This window comes from Natator depressus, chromosome 4 (assembly GCF_965152275.1).
Source record: "Natator depressus isolate rNatDep1 chromosome 4, rNatDep2.hap1, whole genome shotgun sequence".
Lineage (NCBI taxonomy): Eukaryota > Metazoa > Chordata > Testudines > Cheloniidae > Natator > Natator depressus.
Window position 1 is genome coordinate 55,388,905 of NC_134237.1, and position 18,348 is coordinate 55,407,252.

Genomic DNA, 18,348 nt, shown 5'->3' on the forward strand with positions numbered 1-18,348 from the left:
GGTAGCAAGCGGCACACCGAAAGTTTTAAAAAAATAGGGTGCCACAAGATTCTGTACGAGCATCAGTGTTGTTTAATCTGTTTGTTTAGTTATCTGGAAAAGGGGGTGAGTAATAAGGTGGCAAATTTGCAAAGGACACAAAATTATTTCAGTTAGTCAAGACCACGGAAGACTGGGAGGAACTTCAGAAAGACCTAATCAAAGTCGGTGAATGGGCAACATGATGGCAAATGCAATTCAATGTTGAAAAATGCCAAATAATGCACATTGGAGGGTATAATTTGAATTACTTAAACACTTATTGGGCTATAAATTAACTGTATCAGCTCAGGAAAAAGAGCCACGCATCCATATGAACATCTCAGTGAAGACATCTGCTCAATGTGCAGCAGCCTTAAAAATAAAATATAATATATTAATAAAACCAAACAAAATGTTAGGATGCATAAGGAATGAGATGGAAAAGAATACCCAAAATATTATAATGTGAGATTATATAAATAAATGGTATGCCCTGGCTTGGAATACTGTGTTCAATTCTATTTACTCCACCTCAAAAAAGATACAGCAGCAATAAATGAGGTTCAGAGATATATCATGAGAATGACTAGGGCCATGAAAAAACTACCCTACGAAGAGAGAGTAAAAAAAATTGAACTGCCTACACTAGACAGGAGATAAGATATGACATGATAAAAGCACACCAAACAACAAATTGTACAGAAAAGATATATTGGGAAGATTCTTTCCCATGATACAAAAAGCAAGGGGGCATTTGATATAACTGAAAGGCAGCAAATTCAAAACTAATTAAAGGAAATATTTTTTCACACAGTGAAGAGTTAGCCTGTGAAACTCATTGCCACAAGATATCATGGAGGCCAAGAGTTTAAGATTTAAAAAAGAGACTGGACATTGATATGAGTAACAAGAATACCCAAATTACAATCGTAAATATTTTAAAAATAGATAAATGTTTTGGAAGGGATATAAAGGATCAAGTGTTAGGGCATAAGCCAAACTTTAACTAGTGGGGTTAGATTGAAACATTCCCTGCGGGCAAATTATCATATAACTGCCTATTACAGGTTTTTTGTGTTTTTGTCTGAAGCAGCTGAAACCAGCCACTGACCGAGAACACGTACTAGATAGACAACTGGTCTGACCCAGTAGGCAATTCCTATGTTCCTATTATTAGCAGCCATAGTGGATCAGTTTCCATTCCTCAAACCCCCATGGAATTCTGTAGCCCTTGATGGGTACATCCTTCCTGACACACAAGTCTTTGTCAGAGATGTCAGCTGCTTGACCCCTTTACTTTTAACTTGACTAAGTCCCTCCCTGAAGATTTCAATTCCCCTTGCAATTGTGGAGTCTGATTAGACTGTTAGAGGGTTTTGAGGGCTTCCTGGTGGGAAGGAGCTATGGGTAGGATGTGATTTTTTTATGCACACAAAAACTCATGAGCATGGTCAGCACTGTAAAAAGGAAAAGTATATTTCTGATGTTAAATATGCAACTTAATGGGATACGATTTAAGAACCACCAATCACTAGAAAAAATTCTTCAGTGACAGAAGTAGCAACCTGGCTTCATATTGGAGCAGAGAGTTCTTTTCATTTAGATAATCCCACACTATTTTACTGTGGACAGTTCTTTCCTCAATTTTTGTTGAGACTAACTAGGATTTAGAACCATCAGAATTTGTTTAGTCTTGCAAAATCACTCCTATATTTATGCTAAGAGCTAATACTAGCCTAAGGCTAGTTAAACTACATTTATTTGATATATTCCAATAAAATAAAATCCTATTTCCTATCAAGTAGAAATATAATTTGCTATTAATGTTTCAAGTAGTATGATTTCTAAAACTAAATAGTAACAACAATAACTGTAACAAGAAAAGCAACACATCCCTTAAAAATGAACCAAATGAAGGAAAGAACTCTGCAGAGCAGATATATGCTTTTGCTTTAGTATTTTTAATTTCAGGAGACTTATACACGGTTTCAGAAAGACAATTGAAAAGAGACGTCATTTAACATAATGCAATGAACTCTCACTATACATGTTTTTAGTTTTAAAGAAATATTGCCATATTTTTAAAGTAATTTATTTTACAAAAATCCCCAAGAATATTAAAAAGTCATCTTCTTTCTCTGTATTTCTTTCTTTTTGTGATATCATGATTCAGTGCTGAGACATCAATCAATTCTGAATTCTGATATCACAAACAGAACTTAAGAAGAACATGTATAGGAGAAGGCTAGTTCTTACAGAAGATCACTTTGAATGCAGTTGGTAATCAACAATGATGGCAGAAGAATGTAAATGGCAGTTAACCAGAGTCTGAGTTAAATATTTTGCAATACTTGCCTGAACTGTGGAGGGGAAATATTTAACCCTACTGTTGATATAAACCTATTTTATTCTGCCTTCCAAATCCACTAAACTACAATAAAGGTACATTTTAAATATATTTCTTAGATATCTTGCAAATTCTTTGGCTTTCAAGATCATTTTTAAAAAGGCAGAGTCTTCTGAATTTGCATTAAGGAGCAAAGCTTTAAGTGAGAATATCGTAAAATTGAAGTCCCAGGTTAATTCAAAGATTACCGCATAGACTTTGTTTCATTGCTTAAGCAACACCACAGGACAGTAACCTTTGCATTGGGAATTCTGTATAAGATAAAACATAAAAGTAAGGAGTCATTTGGTGGTTGCAATTTCTAAGGTGGACATGCAGCCTGTAGAATAAATTAAAAGAACATTGTTTAGGTCACCAAAACAAGCACTTGAAAGTTAGGAAATACCAGATTTATGGTTGCTGCATACCCATAGAGTTCCCCCACTTTTTCAGCAATATGGTAGCCTTAGCTCAGAAATGATCTTAGTAATTTAAAACTTCATTTTCAGTATTTATATAGAATTTATTCATGGTGAAAGTGCCTTTCCACCTTCTGCAACTAGCAGGGTTGAGCAAGATGGGTACAATTTTCTTTTATTACTTATTATTTCAACATGATTCCATGTATCATCTCAACTTCAAAAATGTTTTAAAAACAGTTGGTATAAAAATATTTTTTTTCTGAATACTTGTTTGAGTTTTATTTGTCCCTGTATGGGCAGCTGCACTGGCATGGAAAGAAAGGCAGCTAGTGCCTTCATTTGGGGTTTCACCAGAGGAGGACAGATTTCAGAGTGGTAGCCGTGTTAGTCTGTATCAGCAAAAACAATGAGGCATCCTTGTGGCACCTTAGAGACTAACAAGTTTATCTGGGCATAAGCTTTCACGGGTTAAAACCCACTTCATCAGATGCATGGAGTGGAAAATACAGTAGGCAGGTATAAATAGACAGCACAACTCCCATCTTTCCATGTGCTGTGTATTTATACCTGCCTACTGTATTTCCTCTCCATGCATCTGATGAAGTGGGTTTTAGCCCACAAAAGCTTATGCCCAAATAAATTTGTTAGTCTCTAAGGTGCCACAAGGACTCCAGAGAAGGACAGTTTTAAGTAACAGGCCTAGTTCAAAAAGAAGCTGTCTGGGAGATATTTTAAATCAGCATATTTCATGGTTACCCCAACCTTGCCTTGTCCAGCATTGTCTATTTTCTGGGTTGCACAGACCAAATCAAGGCCATCAAGTAGAATGGGTATGAGTGTACGCGAGCACGTGTGTGTGGAAAAAGATTTTGCGTTACTGATACACTCCCCCGGAGGACTTTCTCATTCAGGAAGTCACTTCCTGAATTATGCTGGCAGAGCATACATAGCAAATTAGGCTAAAAGGTTTAAATCTCCACCAGTGCAGTAGGTTAGAATTTTTATTTGTCCATTTGTTAATTTTCAAAGAGCAGTAGTTATACTGTACAGTAGTATACTATAAGATATTTATTTGTGATTTAATTGTTAATTTGCATAGATGTGTCCAAGCTGCATATCTGGATCCAGACTATTGTCAGAATTGAAATATAGGGGTGGTTTGGATTTGGGGTTTTGGTTTGACTCATTATAGAACTGCATCCTTATTGTGAAATTTGGATCTGGGTTTAGGAACACATTTTAACGTTACCCAAAAGTGTTCAGATTTAGCGTTCCAGTTCACAACCATACCTAGTCATTTGGCAATATAGGAGAAATTCCTATATGAATCAATACATTCATCAGATTTCTGATGGGACAGTCTCTCATACAAGAACACAGATTTTGATCCTGAATTACAATCAACTCTAGGGCATCATCATTATAACTAATACTTACTCTTTCATTGTAAATATCTCCAAGGGATATGCATGCATCCACTAAACTTCGGCTTAGCTGAGCACTCTCGGCAACCGTCACAAACTTTTCCAAGTACTCAATAGCCTCAGTCACTTTCCCCTGACTAAAACAAATGACAAAGGTTGCAATTACATTTTTATTGAGGTTGTTTCTTCATACACTGCAATAGACTATAGTTAAGAATCTGTCATTGCTTCCCTCAGCAGCCTTATTTTGAAGTAGTCTAGAAACTGTATTTACTAACTTGCTTTCGGGTGAAATTTGGAACCCAATTCTGTCCTCATATGCACATCTGCTAACTCTATGGAAGTCTGTAGGGCAGTGATACTCAGACTGAGACTTGCGAGCTGTAAGTGGCTCTTTACTGTGTCTCCTGCAGCTCTTTACAGCACATGATATTAAAACACTGTGTGATTTAATTATTAACCAATCTAAGTTGTTAGTCAATCAGGATGTTTTTACTATGTTATTAACCAATTGTAGCTGAGAAGGGGCAGAATTACGTCCTCTGTACACAAAAAGAAAAAAATACTTTTCCTAAATTGCCAGTATATTGTTGCATTATTTTTAGTACCAAGAATGAAAAAAATAGGTAGGCTATTATTTGCAATGCTTTTCTGAGTTTCCAGTACTCTAAAAATGATGTTTTATTTAATCAGCATCTGGTCACACATTTTTGTAGATAGGTCAGACCTTGCCTAGTGACCAAATTGAGAGAACATGCCGAGGGAGGGGACTAAGCATATTAGTTTGTCAGTGAGAAACTTGCTTTTATATTTTTCTGCCCCCATCACTCATGGATGCCACTTTTTGCTTTAGAATCCTTTCCCTTCTTGTACAGCAGCTGCAATATAATGACACTAACATTGTAGACCATAGAACTGGTAGCCTCCTTTAGGATGTAATGCTGCTGTTTGGCTGCACAGACTACGGGTTGCTACAGTCATACAGGCTACCCTATAAACTGTGGATTGCAGGTGTCACCTCCAATTCCCACTGAGACTCAGGCTACTTGAGGTTACTCCCAATCTAGGATGAAAATTGGCTAATGACTTTGATAATAATATTTGCACATATCATTTTTAATAAAGCTGGCTATGTTAACAATATAGTATCTCTGCCCTCTAGGCCAGATGCTCGAGTTTGCTTGCGAGTGAAGCACTGCACTCTTTTTCTCTTTAAGGCGGAGTGTCACTGCAGCTGAGCTCAATATAAGCCATGAACCTGAGTCTCTAATGTAGTAGTGCAGCACGCTATATGTCAACTCACCAAGCCAGCCAAAAAACATCCAGTCCTAATTTAGAATCTCACAAATTTAAGTTCCTGTAAGTGATGAAAAACAGTGATACATTTTCATACTATTTTAAAACACCTTATAAAATTATATTCCTGCAACAAATGACTGACTGAGGCTTATTTAAGCTAATCCTTTTTAATATAAACCATATTAGGGATATGTGTTTCCAGAATTTGATGGTGCTATGTCTGCTATGGTTCCTTAATTGGCTTATGCAAAACAGAGTAATCAGAACAGTGAAGTTTCTGCCACTGAACAGGAAAAAACAGTGAAGCTTTGATGAAAATCTTTAATATTGCTGTGACCACTTCTAGATAAGTGGAGTCAGCTGCACTATTGCAATCGGCTGCCAAAACATCCAGAATTTAACAGGGTGCTTAAAATGTTCAAGTGTTATGTTACAGTAAAGAACTTATTTTTAAATGAATAGAATTCTATTTATCAAAATTATTAAATGAACATATTTAAACAGGACTAGAATATGAAATGTACTGAACTGTAAACATTTGTCCAATGTCAAAAGGTTTCTGAATTTTAGAATTAGAAACATATTTGGAAACCTACCTTTCTTCCAAAGGGGAGAAAATCAAACATTTCCACACAGAAGCGTGGCACATGATTTATATAAGTTAAAGGACAAGGTTAAAGTGTTAGACAAATATTAATTCCAGTTTTTCTAGTTTTCTATATGCAGTGCACAGGTGCAACTTGAACAGCATATTATATGGTATAATCATTAAATCCATTCAACCAGACCTTAGAGAGTTAAAAACATATATTCTGAGGAAAAGAACTCCTCGGTCCAAAGGATGAGAATGAAACAGTGCAGAATATTTGTGTATCAAGGTGATTCCAGTTTCCAACTGGGAAAACAGGACTGTTAACACCCACATCCCCTGACAACTGTCCAATTATGTATATCACACTTGGCCTACTGTTTGCAGTAGAAGTAATCAATAAAGGATGTGGTTGAGTGAACATAGATTTTGGTTGAACCAATGCATGAAAACTTAATCATTTACTCAGAGTGGAGAAATCAAATAGAACAGAGATGAAACAGCCACTAAGGGGTTTGTTGAATGTGCCACCAAGTTTGTGGGCTAGCGACTGAAAGTAATAAGGCAAATGGAATCAGTGACAGGAGAAAATGTAAAAAGGTTTTCTTAATCTCATGAATTAATAGAAACGTTTTGATGTATTTTTGGTCATTTTTGGATATTTCATATCAAAGACCTTATGTTCCATTTATAGAAAATATAAACATTACTAGGGCATATAATTTCTCTCAGGCAAAAGGAAATTAATTTGATTAATAACAAAAAGGTAATTCTCACAGATAGAGCTTTATTTATGCCAACTACCAAAGAGCTCTGCTACTAGATGGTAGAATAGTCTTCCAAAAGAAGTTATGGAAGCCTATAGCTTGAGACATTTAAAACTAGTCCAGACAAATCACTAAAATATATTCTGTTAGAAACAACCCTGCACTGGACAGTAGGATGCACCTAATAATGTTATAAATAGGTCTTATTCACCTCAATCATCTATAATTTTATGGTTCTTTCAAAAATGCATATTTTTCAAAATTTCTACATGCTTTGTATAACTATACACATTCTGCTTCCTAAGATATTACCCTCCTATACTTGTGAGATATTCAGCTTTTTTACAGCACTGGCATTCATGACTCCATAGGGCAGTTAAGATTGCTTCAGTAAAAGGCATTACATACCTGTAGTAACTCTTGTTTTCTCGATTCAGGCTAAATGAGCCAATGAAATTTTCTCTGCAAGTGTTAGGCATTATGGAGGCCTGAACCTTTTGTGATTTGCTCAAGCAAGTCGTGCAAGGATGACTGAATCTGATGCACAAACCCAGTGTCCACAACAAGTCACTCGTTACTACAGAGGACACTGTCAGAGGTTATCTTGAAGGTGATGCCCTTATACCAGACTGCTCCTCAAATAATGATAGGCTTAGAAACCTCCAATCAGGCTTCAGTAGCATGGTTAGGATCTTCAAGACTCCATATAAAACTGCAAAATTTACAGGACCACCGGCTGGTTCTCAAGGCTTTTCCAGTCTTCTGGGATCTTTCCTGTCATCCATGACTTTGTAAATATTATTGCCAGTCACTCTGAGATTTCTTCTGCTAATTCCTTCAGTACGCTCAGGTGAATAGCATCCAGCCCTGTTGATTTGAATTCATTCAAATTGGTCAGAAGATCTCTGACGTGTTCTTTACTTATCTCATATTTACTGCATTCCTTCCCTTAACTTCATTAGTTGTCCGGTCACCTCTTATTTTTTTGTGAGAAGACTGAAGCAAAGCAGGCATTGAGCAGCTCTGCCTTCCTATCATCTTTCATTACCAGCTCACCTTCTCCATTGAGCAGTGGACCCACACCGTCCTTGATCGTTCTTTTTTTCTGACATATTTGAAGAACTCCTTCTTGTTGTCCCTAACATTTCTTGTCAGCTGTAACTCATTCTTTGCCTTGGGCTTTCCTGATTTTGTTCCTACACACTCACGCTATTCCCATGTATACTTCCTAGCTGACATGCCCTTCCTTCCATTTCCTGTATGTAGCCCTTTTGGTTTTTAGATAGTTAGAAGCTCCTTGTGCAGCCACATTGGCCTCCTGTGGCTCTTCTTATCTTTTCTCTGCATCAGAATAGCTTGATGTTGACTTTGACTCCTTTTCTTCTTAATTGGTCTTTCCATGGGACCTTGCCTACTATTTTTCTGAGTCGGTAGAAATCTGCCTTTCTGAAGGTTGTGAATCATGATGGGAAGTCATTCAAACCTTCACTGGTTCATCCAGTATTTTCCCAGTGGGGTCATCCAGACACAGGTCAGAACAATAAGCACCCAAAGTTCTGTGTGAGAGTGAACGGGGACATACAATGTGTACCACATGCCCTTTTTCATACCGGGGAAAGCACTCCTTTACACCTGTCTTTCATTTCCCCTCATCCTCGCAATATTGAGGAAGATTCAACAAAACAGATCCAGAGTGATCTTAGTCATGATCATCTGGGCTGGGCAAAACTGGTTCTTGGAACTTTTGGCTCTCATTTACTCTTCACCCAGTCATGATACCTCGTCTGAGCAGAATAGGGTAATTCTCTCAAATCTTAAGTCACTTCTACTGACAGTATGGCTGCTAGATTTCTAAGGTCAAGTAGACTTACACTTGTCGAAAGAGATCAAGGCTGTTCTGTTAGCGTCCAGAAGCCATCCACTAGGAGGTGTTATATGGCCAAATGGAACCAATTTAAAATGTTGACTTAAGAAAAAGACCTGGACCCACTTTCATGGCCAGTTTCAGTTATTTTAGAATTTCTCTAGTTTCTGATGGTATTAAGAGTGTCGTTAGCTTCCACTAACATCTACTTAGCTGTTATATCTGCCTATATCATGGAATGTAACCATCCCCTCTTAGAATACTTATTAAAGGGATGTTACAGACTTGTACCTTCCCATTTGGGATTCTGCTGATCCTTGGCACTTGTGGCACTACCCAATCTCATAGAAGGGCTCTTTAAGTTTATGGGATCCTGTGGTCTGTACCATCTCTTGCTGAAGTTCTCATTCTTCATGGCCATTAAATCAGCCAGAGGGGCTTGGAATTGCAGGGCCTGATGACCTGTCCACCTTATACTACATTTCACGAAGATAATGGGATACGCAGGCTTTGCCCAAAAATTCTTCAAAAACAATATCAGAGTTTCACCTCAGTCTATATCAATGTCTGTATTTTCCCCAGAATCCCCATAGCCATGCTGGAAAAAAGAGGGTACATACCACGAATTATAAAAGAGCTTTTAGTTACTACTTAGACAGAACAAAGTTGTTTAGAAAGTCAGAGTACTTGTGGACTTTGGAAAAAAATTTACCAGTGAAGACATCTCAGCTCTAAAGCTGTTTAAGTGGATAAAACCATGCATCCAGTCATGTTATAACCTACCTGATGTTTGTGTACCAAACATTTTGGGACACACTCAGCTAGGGAGGTAGCAGCATCAATGGCAAGAATCCACAATGTGCCATTATCTAAAATCTTGAAATTCAGTTCACACTTTCATGAGTCACTAGTCTCTCAACACTGCATCAAGAACTGATGCTGGTTTCAGGAGGGCAATGTCTCAGTCACTGTTCAGTTAGCAGGACTTCTCAGTTAACCTTTGGGAGTCAGTGCTAGCTGGTCTCCTACAATGGAGCTCTGTGGAGACAATGGGTAAAATTTTCAAAAGCACCTAAAAGACTGAAAAGTCTAAGACTCACTGACTTTCAATGAGACTAAGGGCAGGTCTACACTTAAAATGCTGCAGCGGTGTAGCCACACTGATGCAGCTGTGACCTGTTATGCTTCAGTGAAGATGCTGCTACACCAATGGGAGAGCTTCTCCCATCAGCGTAAATAATCCACCTCTGCAAGAAGTGGTAGCTATTTCGATGGGAGACGCCCTCCTGTTGACATAGCGCTGTCTACGCCGAGGGTTAGGTTGGTATAACTGTGTTGCTCAGGGGTATGGATTTTTCACACCCCTGAGCAACGCAGTTATACCGATGTAAGTTTATAGTGTAGACCTGACCTTAGGCTAAGTGCTTAAGTCAGTTTTGAAAATGAGACCTAAGGGCTTAAATTTCTTAGTTGCTTTAATTTCTTTTTAAACCAGGCATCACTAAAAGGATAAAGGAGTTACTTAATAGTAACTCTGTTCTCCAAGTGTATTGCTTCCACAGAGCCACAGGATGATACTCTCTCCTCCCCTCTGCCTCAGAGCCCAGCTCTGAAGAGAAAAGGGGTACTTGTGGCACCTTAGAGACTAACCAATTTATTTGAGCATAAGCTTTCGTGAGCTAAGTGAGCTGTAGCTCACAAAAGCTTATGCTCAAATAAATTGGTTAGTCTCTAAGGTGCCACAAGTCCTCCTTTTCTTTTGGCGAATACAGACTAACACGGCTCTGAAACCAGCTCTAAAGAGAGTCTTTGGAGGTAAAGGGACTGCTAGAGGTAAGTCTGGCTGATGTAAGTCAGGCAGCAAGTTTTCCCCTGCTCAAAGCAGATTTAGATGGCACAGTGGTAAAAGAACCAGTTGTCAGTCCGATCCAGCTCTCCCATTGTTGCTGGCAATGGTGGTGCTGCACTGGTGATAGAGAAATAATGGGGGATTTTATGAAAGTGCTCATTGTATACAAAGCTGGGACCTTTTGATGGCACCCAGGATGAGAAAGGAAATGTAAGTTGTGTCTGCCTGGTCAGCCCTCTCTCTCCGTCCCTGCCCTGTACAAGTGCTCTCTTTCCCATAAAGGCTGATTTGTGCAGATATTGCTGGAGTCTTGGAATAGTATGTGTACATCATATATCTTGCAATACCTATGCACAACAGAATAAGTCAAGGACAATCCATAAACTTTAACTTTGAATTTCCTTGATTTTATTGATCATATGTTAATTGCATTATATTATTTGGTATCCGTGATTTTTGTAAAAGTTCTAATTTCAAATTAATCCATCTGGCAAAGGCTTTTAAGGCTCAAAATGCTGGACTGAAACAACAGAGAAGAATTATATTTGCAACAAATTGTTTACCCAGACTTGCTCAAAACACAAATGTCTCGATGGAAAAAGTGAGGTAGAACAATAAATGGAAACTTCTATTAAGAAGAGTTCTTGAAAGGTCACACTGAGGCACACTTACTGGAGCATACTATACTTTTCTAGGCTTTCTGCTTTCTAACCTGTAAAATATGACTGGATTTCTATCTTTCAGCAAGGCCTTTACCTAACTTTTTGAAAATATAAAAACAAAAACAAACAAACAAACAAAAAAGACAGGAAAAGCTTTGATCATGCACTTTTAAAAAACTGTTCTGGTTTAAAATAACTTACGATGAAAGGGTCACTTACTGGAAGAAGGGCACTGCTTAAAATTTAAGCAGTCAGTAATGGGAAGCGACAGACCTCTAACAATTTAAGTCTTTCACAGTTGAATGAATTTGCACTGACAGCAAGACAAGGATGTGCTAACCTACCTTACCAGGACCTTGGCTATAGCTTGATATGCTCTACCTAGGCCAACAAGATCACACAGTTCTGTGGAGATTTCTTTGTAGGTGTTCAGATTCTGTGAGGCAGGAAAAAACAAACAATAAAAACATAACATCAAACACTACTGCTTTTGATTTAGAATCAATTTGTCCATACAAGGAGCTAACATGCCATTTTTATTATCTACAGAGTGCTACTTTTTAATCACCATTTCATTTTTGTATATGTAATAATTACAAGTAATAAACATAAGGATGTCCAATTTCCTTAAATCACTCTTAGCACTGCAGAAAACCAAACAAACGTGATTTACAAAAGAATTTGCTTATCTATAATTTAACAGATTTTAGGAGCTGTGCATATTTTTAAAGAAATCTGTGAGTCAATATTTTAAGAACATTCTGCATTCATATGTGATATATTTTGAGATGATACACTGAAATGCACATTTTCTTTCTTTAAAACACTAATTTTGAGAACTCTGCTTTTGGTACAGTTCTGAGGCATAAAGGAAATTGAATAAATTGTAGTTTGTATATTTAAGCTAGGGTTAATCAAAAAAGATCATTGTAGATCATTTCATTACATGCACTACTAATTATTCCAGCACACAAGCAATTTGTTAATACTTGTTTGGAATGTACTCCATTAACGTGACCTCTTCTATAATCAAAGGATTACAGCTGCCACCAAGAAACATATGATCTTAATTTAATTTAACACTGACATAATCTGTATTGCATAATTTCCCTTTTTCATCCATTTTTTTCCAATGGGGATGAGGAAGGAAGGCATATAAAATGAAATCCCATTCTTTCCTCCCTCTCTCTTTGTTCCTTGACCCAACCTATTACACACATGAGGACACAGGAAATCTCCAAAGACTATCTATAGAAATCCTTTTTGCACATTTCCAAGAAAGGATTAGTGAATGTCATTTACCAGACTGAAGGGGGATGGGAGGTGTAAAGGGACATATGACAGCACCTTACCTACCCCATGATGCCTGTCTAGGGCAGTTCATGTTGTGGGAAAAGAAAGGGCATTTTGTATTAAGAGCTCATCTCTCTTCATCTGGTAAAGTAGAGGGTTCAAAGAAGAACATCTGTGTGCCAAACATCAGTGAGCATGGATTTCAGCACTCCTACTGCTGCTTCTACCACTCAGAGATTTCTTGTTGTCTACTGTGCAGGTCTGGTATAGGCTTGGGTAGGGTATTTGATCCAACCCTCAGTGGATTCTCATTCTATTTTTGAGTCATCAAACTATGTCTGCACTGGAAAGCAACATTTGCCAATGTGTATTCTGCACTATTTCCTCTTCACTACCTCATCAACAGAGTTTCATTCTTCATATTCAGCAGTATTACTTCCTGTGTTTTGAAGGGCATTGTGAATTGAAGTAAATGAGATGTCAAAAAGAGAACAGATGACATTGGTCATAAGACTCATAGCACCAGCTTGGAACTCTCTCTTGACTGAATACTTGCTCAAATTAAAGTCTTCAATGGTGCAGAATTAAAGAATTTTGGGGTCCTGTGCACTACGGCAATTGGGGAGCCTCCCACCTTCCCTGCCCCTTGTGGAATGGGAGGCCCTGGTGAGCTGTTCAGTCTGAGCGCACCCCACATTCATCCCTCAAAAGCTCCTGTCCCGTGGGGCCGTCCTGGCTCCCTGCTCCAGCCTGTTGGCTCTCAACACAATGTGCAAGCAGGGACCTCCTCAAATTATGCCCCACCCCACCCTGCCTCCTTCCATAGATTGTGGTTTTGGAGGTGGGGGAGAGAGGTTTCCCCCTGTGGTCCTGGGGCCCCCTGAGACGGGGGCTCTGTGCAAATGCATTGCATGTACATTGGTTAATCCAGGCCTGGACTTCAAGGCCTCAATAAGTCTTTCTAAGATTCCAGCTTAAGGCACAGTCATGGATAGTATTAAAATCTCCTTACAGCACCAATGTCCAAGATTTAAAGAAATAGTTTGCAATTTTACAATTAACTCAGAGGGAATACAATTCCCCTTGCAATATTTGTGTACACATCAGACATTCTGCCATGTCCATACGGAGACGTTTCCAAAGGCATTCCATACTGGGCTGATATCACTCCTTGTTTAAGCAGGGCCTCGTGAGGCCAAAATCTGTCAGGGAAGATTGCTTAGGTGTGAGGAGGCTGCCACTTTCATTCTAACCAAGGGGTTCAACAGCAGAAAAGTAGGTAGAATTGGCCAGGGAAGAGGCTTGGACAGAATGCTGGGACAATTAACTGACTTAGTACTCCCTGCAGCTAGGTTCCAGGGTAACTCTCAAAAGAAAGTAAAGCTGCTCCCCGTAGGAAGAAATCCTTAGAGAAGGCAGAGGTGGTAACCTCACTTGCACTCCCCAGAGAATGGTTTTCCCACCTGGATTGCTGAAGCCATTGCTTGTACAAGGAGGTGCAAAGGCACTCATAATTCTCAAATGTCCCCCATTTGAGGGACGTTACTTATTTTGGTCCCAAAGTTACACAAATCTGGTATGCTGTCACATATATTGTTGAAAACTATTTAAATCTATCTGAAATAAAGACTTGTGCAACCAAGGTTACAAAAAGAGCTATTTACACTAAAGGAAAAAATCCTGTAGAATTTTAATTTTCCTGTCTGAATAAGATTTTTTGTGTCCCTCATTTTGGGTCAAGGTCCCACACTGAGCCAGAGTCTCAGCTGGTGACATAGCTCCACTGAAGCTGATTGGTACCAGCTGAGGATCTGGCCCACCGTGTCCCATATTTAGGACTTGGCAAGTTGAGAAGTATGCCTGGCCTACTCTCTTGTAACTCTTTCTCAGAACAGGATGCTTAGGAGATAGATATTTGTGTACACAATCCCAAATTGCACATAAAAGATCTGCAGAAAAATAAACCAAATAAATCATGAACATGAAGAGGGGAACAGACAAGATATACTGTATGTGTCCACCTTAGACTGTTTCCCCAACTTCAGCCGCTGCAGATCTACCACATAATGAGGTGAATCCTCAAAGGAAAGGAGATGTGGAATTGTCTCTGTATGCTCTGTGTGCTCAGTGTTCACTCAAGCGGAATATGTGAATGGAGCCTGAGAGCCTCATCTATTGTCAAGGTTTCACTAACAGCTGCTGGGGAGGGAAAACATCAGGAGGTACTGTATACCTAAAGAGACAGATTAAGATATAGGCACTATAGACCTGTGCCAGAACCCCAGGTTCTGGAGTCATACGATTTCATCAAAATTGTAACTTTCATTTTAGAAAAAAGCATGTGGCCTTCATGGTTGTAAAGACAAGCTTGAAACCATAACTCAAGTGTTACCAATGCCAGAGTCTTCAGTTAGCCTGAAACAGCCAGCTCTGAGAAGAGCCTCATGTATCTGACAACAGGGTGTTAACTCCAAGACCTACTTTTTTGGTGGGAGGGGTCCTGCCAACACCACCCAACAGAGTATTTCTGGCAAGAAAATATCATTACAGTAGTCCTGACCCATCCACCCAGATACACTCTGGCTGCTGGAGTAAATACTGGGGAATCTCTGTTGCCTCACCTAGAAAGTGAAGGAGTCCCCATGTGGCTGACCCATGCCACAGGACAGACCATATCATGGTGTGCCTATAGCACAGACTGCCTTAATCCAGCCCTTGTATACCTCTACAAGGGGACTGTTAGTTTAGTTAGTGATAGTAAGTTAATAGCACAAGTAGGATGGGAGGGATGTTGATAAAGTGGTCTGGTGGTGCAAGGAGAATGTAGCTGGGTAGAGCCTGGTGGGATCGCACCAGTGAGGGGACCTGAGGCTGAATGTGGTGAGTACTGGGATGCCATAGCTTGGAGAAGACACTGAAGAGTCAAGCAGAGGATGAGGGGGAAAGGGCCGAGCTGGGGTTGGGAAAGCTAGTTGGCTGCTGATAGTGGGCAATCACGAGGAAGGGTCAAACGTTAGCAAAGGAGCTGGGGTAGGCATTTGGAGGAGGGAACAATGTTCTCATTGTCTTTAAATGTGTACACGTCTGCTCAGACCTAGAGAAATTCACACTATCCTTCCTTATACAAATTGATCTGTCACTTGGCAGTAGCTTATTTGTAGGAATCAGGTCAAGGAAGTAATTCCGCTGCTAGCTACTGTTAGGATATAGATATTTAGGCCTGTCTGTAAAGGCCTATACTCTAAGAATTTAGGTGTATTCTTATCACTTAGCTAGTTATAGAGGTATAAAAGAAAGAATCAAAATCACTGTCTGCCAGTGTAAGGTCCTTCTCTTACTATGACAGTCTGAGGCCCTGTGCTTAGGCTAAGATCTTTGGCTAAGCAGCAGAGGCAGCCACAAGCTGGGAAGCGAATGGTCAGATCCTCACATTCCAAACTAGTCACATTGAAATAAGGTGCTATTGGGCTGTTAGGAATACAATCCTGTCCTGATAATGCCTATCGCCTCCAGAGAAAGGGAAGTGCCTAGAAGATGTAAAAGGAAACTTAGTTTGATAGCATCCTGTCTGGCAAGAACTCACTTATCAATAGCTGGGATGTGAAATCCTCATTTCTTTGTTGTTCTATCACTGTACTCCCCATTTCCCTATTGTTTGTCTGTATAATCTCTGTCTGGTTCTGTGATTGTTTCTGTCTGCAGTATAATTAATTTTGCTGGATGTAAACTAATTAAGGTGGTGGGATATAATTGGTTAAATAATCAAGTTACAATATGTTAGGATTCGTTAGTTAAATTTCAGTAAAATGATTGGTTAAGATATAGCTAAGCAGAACTCAAGTTTTACTATATAGTCTGCAGTCAATCAGGAAGTGTGTGTGTGTGTGGGGGGGGGAATGGGAACAGGGAATGGGGGTGGGGAAATTAGAATCATGTTTTGCTAAGGGGGGAAATGGGAACAGGGAATGGGGGTGGGGAAATTGGAATCATGTTTAGCTAAGGGCAGGAATGGGAACAGGGCCAAAGGTAAGGCTCTGTGGTGTCAGAGCTGGGAAGGGGGACACTAGGGAAGGAAACTGGAATCATGCTTGCTGGAAGTTCACCCCAATAAATATCAAACTGTTTGCACCTTTGGACTTCAGGTATTGTTGCTCTCTGTTCATGTGAGAAGAACCAGGGAAGTAAGTGGGTGAAGGAATAAGCCCCCTAACAGCTACACTCCTTCTTCTTGGCCAATCTGTGCTGAGGACATGGATGTCTAGAAGAGGATGTTCAGTGGCTATGAAATCACAGCAGTCATGGAGGAGATAAGTCAATAGGGTTGGAAGGCCATACAGTAACTGTACATTTGTGTATATCTGCTGCAACGCTGAAATACCCACAGAATTTAGTCAACTACTACAAGTAAGTACAGCAAAGAAATGGATTTTACTTTATTTTTACTTGAGAGCATGAAATAAAAATGCATTTTATGATAAAATACTATGCATTGCATACTACTCAGCATGACTTTTGGTAATTTCCTTTGCAATGAAAATGCAAGCATATTCTGTTTTCTCACATTTTGTGTTTATATATATATATATATATATATGATATAACAAACTAGACTAGACAGGATAATCTATACTGCTAATGTACATTACAGAGGTTTATTTGGTACCTGCATGAGTCTGATTGATGAATTTCCTGCTGACACATCAAAAGAGCAGAAGGTAGGGTTTATGAGGTTTAGAGTTATTGGAGGGGTTTAAAGTGGGTTTTAAAAAATTTGCTTTGTACAAGAGGTTCTGAGGAAGGCTGACTATTGAAATGCATGAACTTGATGTTGCTAGGTCCATTATAACATCTTTTCAAATAAAGGTTGATACTTTTGTACTTTTGGAATCTTGTGGAATGAGTTCATATTCTATGTGCAGTTGAACTGATTAAATTATTGTACAGTTCTCAAAATAAGAGGATATAGCTATTTTCACTTTGTTTTGAACCATCGAAAAAGAAAATATGAAGTAAAATTAATGGAAGAAAAATTATAATTGAAGCACTGATTTTGTCATATATCTCTTCTTAGCCTGTGCTGACCAAGTATATTGATGGCTTTATCTCAACCTCCTGCAACTATATGACTCAAAACATTAAGTGCTTTCTTTGAGCAAGAAAAGCAGCCTCATAAACAAATACATTTCCTTTCTCAACGTAGACCCCTCTTTTGCCCCCGGTGATATGGTGGACAAAACCCATACTGGATCAGGACAAGAAAGGGTTAGTAATCTGTCCTGCACATCAGGGCTAAAGTCAATGTGACCCACAACCCCTGCCAACAATGAGAGAACATTAGTGGAAGGAAATAAAAAAGGCAGAGATTTTGGGTCTGAGACACAAAGGCTGTGCAATGAGTAGCTCTTATCTAGGCACCATAGGAGCAGCCAAATCTGGAGAGAAAGCTTGGACTTGGCTTTAGGTTATCTTCTTATTAATATATTTGTTTGAAAGTCAAATTGCATGATGAGTTTTGATCCTACACAGTGCCTGTAAACTGTGTCTTACAACAGGTGGGGAAAGTTTCCCACTCATACCTATGTTTTCCATAAACTTGGAATTATCTTTGACCTTGATCTTTCCCTCCCCATATCATTTCCTCCACAACACTGCCTCAAGTGTCAAGCCTCAAGGCTAGGATTTTTTAAAACAGCAGACTGCAAGTGAGTATCAAACTCTTACCAGGATAATCACTGGACATAGACTTATGTAAAGACACAGGACAGGATGAAT

At 39.1% G+C, this 18,348-nt stretch overlaps 1 protein-coding gene across 3 annotated transcripts in view; it reads right to left on the reverse strand.

Moving 5' to 3' along the window:
* TTC29 (tetratricopeptide repeat domain 29) overlaps positions 1-18,348 on the reverse strand; it is a 205,039-nt gene that overhangs the window by 85,870 nt on the left and 100,821 nt on the right. For all 3 annotated transcript variants that reach the window (XM_074950961.1, XM_074950962.1, XM_074950963.1), the window contains 2 exons: positions 11,628-11,719; positions 4,267-4,390 (listed from right to left, as the gene is read on the reverse strand). In XM_074950961.1, the coding sequence (XP_074807062.1) occupies positions 4,267-4,390; positions 11,628-11,719 (216 nt within the window). The remainder of the gene's footprint in view (positions 1-4,266; positions 4,391-11,627; positions 11,720-18,348) is intronic.